The 4,794-nt window shown below is 45.2% G+C and overlaps 1 protein-coding gene across 1 annotated transcript; it reads left to right on the top strand.

The window, feature by feature from the left end:
- Window positions 1-80: 80 nt before the first annotated feature.
- Window positions 81-4,530, top strand: RAN (RAN, member RAS oncogene family). Its single transcript, XM_009639837.2, has 7 exons — window positions 81-190; window positions 970-1,012; window positions 1,911-1,995; window positions 2,088-2,213; window positions 3,216-3,403; window positions 3,972-4,142; window positions 4,280-4,530. The coding sequence occupies exons 2-7, from the start codon at window positions 977-979 to the stop codon at window positions 4,322-4,324; spliced, it is 651 nt and encodes a 216-aa protein (XP_009638132.1). The 5' UTR covers window positions 81-190; window positions 970-976; the 3' UTR covers window positions 4,325-4,530.
- Window positions 4,531-4,794: the final 264 nt, after the last annotated feature.

Here is a 4,794-nt window from a genome sequence, read left to right on the forward strand (position 1 = left end):
AACCGCCCAGCAACGGCCGCGCACTCGCGCGCCCGGCCGCCTCCCGCCCGCCCATTACCACGTGACGGCCGACCCCTCCCCCTACCGCCGGCCGCGCGGCGTCGCTCTCCGGGTATTTGAACCGCGCTTCCGCCATCTTCCCAGCGCCCAGTCACTGAGGGGAGCGACGCGGAGAGAAGCCTCGGGAAAGGTAACGGGGTCGGGACGTCCTCCTCTTCCTTCTCAGAGCCGGCGGGAGGAAGCGTGGCCGCTTTAAAAAGCGTGAGCGGCGGGGATGGTGGTGACCGTTAGCTGCCGCCTGGGAGCGGGGGTAGGGGATGGGTTGGGTTGCAGCAAGGCGAGGTTGGGCCTGAGGGAGCGTTGCAGCTGCGATACCTGGCTTGCGTGGCGGCCCTTCTTCCCCCCCGCCTCGCGGATGGGAGAGGTGGACGGGTAGGAGCTGTGCTTGGCTTCCTTGCAGAGAAAAGGGCGGGCGAGATCGAGGAGGGGAAATGGAGCGGGGCCTCCAACGGCCCGAGTCTGAGTCTGGGGGGGGAGGGGAGGCGGCGCGCGTTGCTCAGTCATGGTGGCTCCCAGCGGGGAGGGCGCGTTAGGCCCGTTGGTGGGAGGCTGAGGCCCGGCCGGGGGAAGGCTCCGCTCGGGAGCCCCGGGGGACTGGCTCTGGGCTCTCCAGGTGGGAAGGTAAATTCTCCCGAGGTATGGGATGTCGATTCTGGGCGTGCTGGGGAGGGCTTTCTGGGGAGCGAGGCGGGGGCCAGCTTTCGGTCAGGCGTCCTTCGGCGGCCACGGCTCAGCCTGTCCTTTTTCGAGCCCGAAAGCCAAAGGGGTGCGGCGGTAGCTGCCTAACGTTACGGGGCTCACGCGCCTTGGGAGGCGATTTGGGAACTGAAAAGGGCGCCCGGCCCCTTCCGGCTGGGCCTTGAGTCAGCTCGCCTGTTGTGAGCTCACATGCTTCCATTTCCCCTGCAGACCCAGCATGGCCGCCCAAGGAGAGCCCCAAGTGCAGTTTAAGGTAAGGGAGTGGTTTGTTTGGGTTTTTTTGTGTTTGGTTTGCCATCTTTTTTCTTTTTGCCCTTCAGTAGAAAAAGTAACGAGCGACTCTCGAGTGCCAACGTGGATGGCAGGTTTGGGTTCGAAGTGCTGGTGTTTCCTTAAGGGTGCAGTTAGCTTATTGTAGTACTGCATATAACTTAGACAGAAAGGTTCTGTTGCACTGTATCAATCTGATGTTGTTTGTAGTTTATTGTAAGAAATTTTAGTGATGCTTTGCCCATATAATGATTTGTAAATTTTGGAGGTGAACTTGACAGTAACAAGCAAAAAGTGCTTAGAGTGAATTAGAGTAGTAACTGTTTAGGGAAAAAAACCTTAATATTTCAGAATATTCTGGTGGTTTTTGGGGGGTGGGTTTGTTATCTTAACAGCCAGAAGTCCTTAAGACTGCTTCATGGAAGACTGTTACTTGTGTTTCTTACAATACTTGGCTAGAGTATTCCAGTGCTTAGTAGTGTGGTTGGTTGAGGTTTTTTTCTTTGTTTGGTTTTTAATTGTAAGATTACAGCGGGTTTCTCCAGTTCAGGTGCTTAAATGAGTTCCTCTCTAAATATGGTCACGTTCCGGTTGAAAACCCCCAATAGTCTTAATTCAGTCACTTGTAGTTTTGTAGAACCGTATCCACAGTGCATTGTAGTTTTCAGCTGTAGGAACTAGGTAAGTCTGACTCGAGGTATAGCATGATAGGCTTAACAGGTTGGGTTCTAATACAGTGAGTTGCTTCATGGGGAATTCAGTCTTCTGTTTACACCATCTTGTAGGACCTTTGTAGTAATAATTAGTATTTACACTAGAATAAACGAGATATTTCTTTAGAAGTGTATTGCTCTGACTCTTTTGCCTTTTTCTATCAACAGCTTGTCCTGGTTGGTGATGGTGGCACTGGTAAAACAACATTTGTAAAACGTCATTTGACCGGTGAATTTGAAAAGAAGTATGTAGGTATGTCTGAAGAAACATTTGAGATCTAATGGTTACAATTAGAAGTGCAATTCATGAGTTGCTAAGTGCACTGCTTTTTCTTATTACTGTAGCAACGCTGGGTGTTGAAGTTCATCCTCTGGTGTTCCATACTAACAGAGGCCCTATTAAATTTAACGTATGGGACACAGCTGGGCAAGAGAAATTTGGTGGCCTGCGAGATGGCTATTACATCCAAGGTAAGATGTGTGTATATGTGGGAATATTCTGTACCTCTTACAGTTCAGTTTTTGACTCTATTCATGTTGGCTGCTCTGAAAGCCATCAGTGTGGCTTGTAGTGATGAGCTGGGGTCTGGGTCTTCAAACTCTTCATGTAAATATGATAATTTCCTTTGCTAGGCAACTTACACTGATGCAGGAATATTCTGAGATTGTGTTTCAGTATGCAATTGCAGGCTTTGGTATTGATGAAGAGTAATGGTGCACCTTAAATGACAAGATACTGCTGATAAAATTCAGTGGTGAAGAGGTAAAAGTACGTGCTTCAGTTAGTACAGTTCTATATCTGTATTAATGGATTGTGCTGAGGCAAGGACTTGGAACACACAAACTGTAAAAAATTTTAGATATAATGATGTTGTGCTTCTCCATGCCAGAGTCTAGTTGTCTTTCTAAAGAAGCATTGATGGTGTTCCTTAACTTCTGCTTGGCCGAGGTCTGTTCTGTGTGTACCTGTGTATCTATAAAATTTTGCAAGGGATTATTAGAGTTTGACATAGTTGGTTTTCCTGTAGAAGTATCAAGATCGAGTCACACCCTTGTGTTCTTTGAAAAACTGTTCTGGACAAGGGCATCCTGAGATGTGGACTACAAGCTCTCAACCTACTCAAAAGCCTCAGTAGGATGTCTGAGATTAGTTAAATAGGTGTTAGTAACTTCTGTCAAATACTTGTGTAAATCTAAGTGGACTTTTGTAGTCCTTGTATATTCTTGGACCATGCCATGTTACTCAGTGGGACTGTTGTATTAATTTAAGTTTGGGTCCTAAAGATGTGAGATGAAATGGCCGTGGGCCACTTGTTAACAGAATGTGGGCTCTCAGAACTGTGAAGTTGAGAGGGAAAAGTTAATGCTGACACTTAACCCTAATGTGGGGTTTCTGTGGGTACCTCTTTTCTCTCCTGTCTTATAAGCAACTGCTTGCTCTCCTGATGTAACTCGACTGTTCTTTTCTTGCAGCTCAGTGTGCCATCATAATGTTTGATGTAACATCAAGAGTTACTTACAAGAATGTACCCAACTGGCACAGAGATCTGGTACGAGTATGTGAAAACATCCCTATAGTGTTGTGTGGCAACAAAGTGGATATTAAGGACAGAAAAGTCAAGGCAAAATCCATTGTCTTCCACAGGAAGAAGAATCTCCAGGTATGTTGGCATGAGTTTGTAGGTATCATTTGTTGGGTCTGTTGACTGTGGTTGGGTTCTATGTAGTAATCGAGTGTTCTGCCTTTGTCACTACAGGCTATAATATTCCAATTTTACATCCTGTTGGCCGCTTGAACCCAACTTCAGGGAAGAGGGAGGTGATGATGTTAAAGATCATCATCACTGGTCTTGAGCAGAAGCTATGATAAGCTCTTAAAGAGCTTGTGTGCATTTGGCTTTTGCTGTTCAAAATCTCATCAGATCACACAGAAGTGAGACTAAAGTAGATCAAGTGGTAGGAAAAAGATAGATGCACTATTATGTCCTGAAAGTTCCATCTTTGATCAGATTGGATACGTTTTCAATTGGCAATTTCTGCCTATTTGCCTGAAACTGTACATTTTTAGACACTTGTATTATAACTGTTTCTGAGAGTGTGAACAGAAGTCATGCAGTCAAAAAATATTAATGTAGAAGTTGAGCTGATAGTGTGCATGTTAATCTTGGTATGCCCTAAATATCAGTTGGATATCTTTTTTAATAATGTATAATATGTACTTTTTTGCAGTATTATGACATTTCAGCTAAGAGTAACTACAACTTTGAGAAGCCTTTCCTCTGGCTTGCCAGAAAGCTAATTGGAGATCCTAACTTGGAGTTTGTTGCCATGCCTGCTCTTGCACCACCTGAAGTTGTTATGGACCCAGCACTGGCAGCACAGTATGAGCAAGACTTACAGGTAAGTGAGAAAGGGCAGAGAGGTCAAATCATGGCCTGGTAACTGGTGTTTGGACTCCTGGGGCAAATAACTGAAGAACAGTTCTTAAGTATATCTTCTTACGTAACTTCATATGATTCTGTTATTCTTTGTTCCAGATTGCTCAAACCACTGCACTGCCAGATGAAGATGATGACCTGTGAAGGGATGAAGCTGGAGCCCAGCGTCAGAAGTCTAGTTTTATAGGCAACTGTCCTGTGATGTCAGTGGTGCAGCGTGTTTGCCACTTTATTATCTAGCTGAGCAGAACATGTGCTTAATCTTTGGGATGCTGAAAGAGATGAATGGGCTTCGGAGTGAATGTGGCAGTTTAAAAAAAAAAAAAAACACAAAACAAAATGAAAAAAAAACCAAAACAAAAAACTTCATATTTTGGACCTGCATATTTAGCTGTTTTTTGGACTGCAATTACTTCCCCTTTTGAGTTTCAAATATAAGACTGCTGCAGTCACATCAGAATGTTAAGTGGTAAATCTTGTTTCTGTCATTCCCATTCTCTTTTGTTTAGATAATAAAGTTGTATTTCAAGTATCTCTAAGCAAGCGACCTTTTCATGCATTGTTAGGAAAACTCTTCAGAGTGTCTTCTGTTCTTCAGTTGAGGCCAATACTTG

The sequence above is a fragment of the Egretta garzetta genome, unplaced genomic scaffold (assembly GCF_000687185.1).
Source record: "Egretta garzetta isolate BGI_Z169 unplaced genomic scaffold, ASM68718v1 scaffold25, whole genome shotgun sequence".
Lineage (NCBI taxonomy): Eukaryota > Metazoa > Chordata > Aves > Pelecaniformes > Ardeidae > Egretta > Egretta garzetta.

Excerpts from the sequence above, each read along its gene's own strand:
- RAN (XM_009639837.2), top strand. The coding sequence starts at position 977 with ATGGCCGCCCAAGGAGAGCCCCAAGTGCAGTTTAAG. Across the intron at positions 1,996-2,087 it reads ATTTGAAAAGAAGTATGTAG|CAACGCTGGGTGTTGAAGTT; the intron begins GTATGTCTGAAG and ends TTATTACTGTAG. Across the intron at positions 4,143-4,279 it reads AGTATGAGCAAGACTTACAG|ATTGCTCAAACCACTGCACT; the intron begins GTAAGTGAGAAA and ends TCTTTGTTCCAG.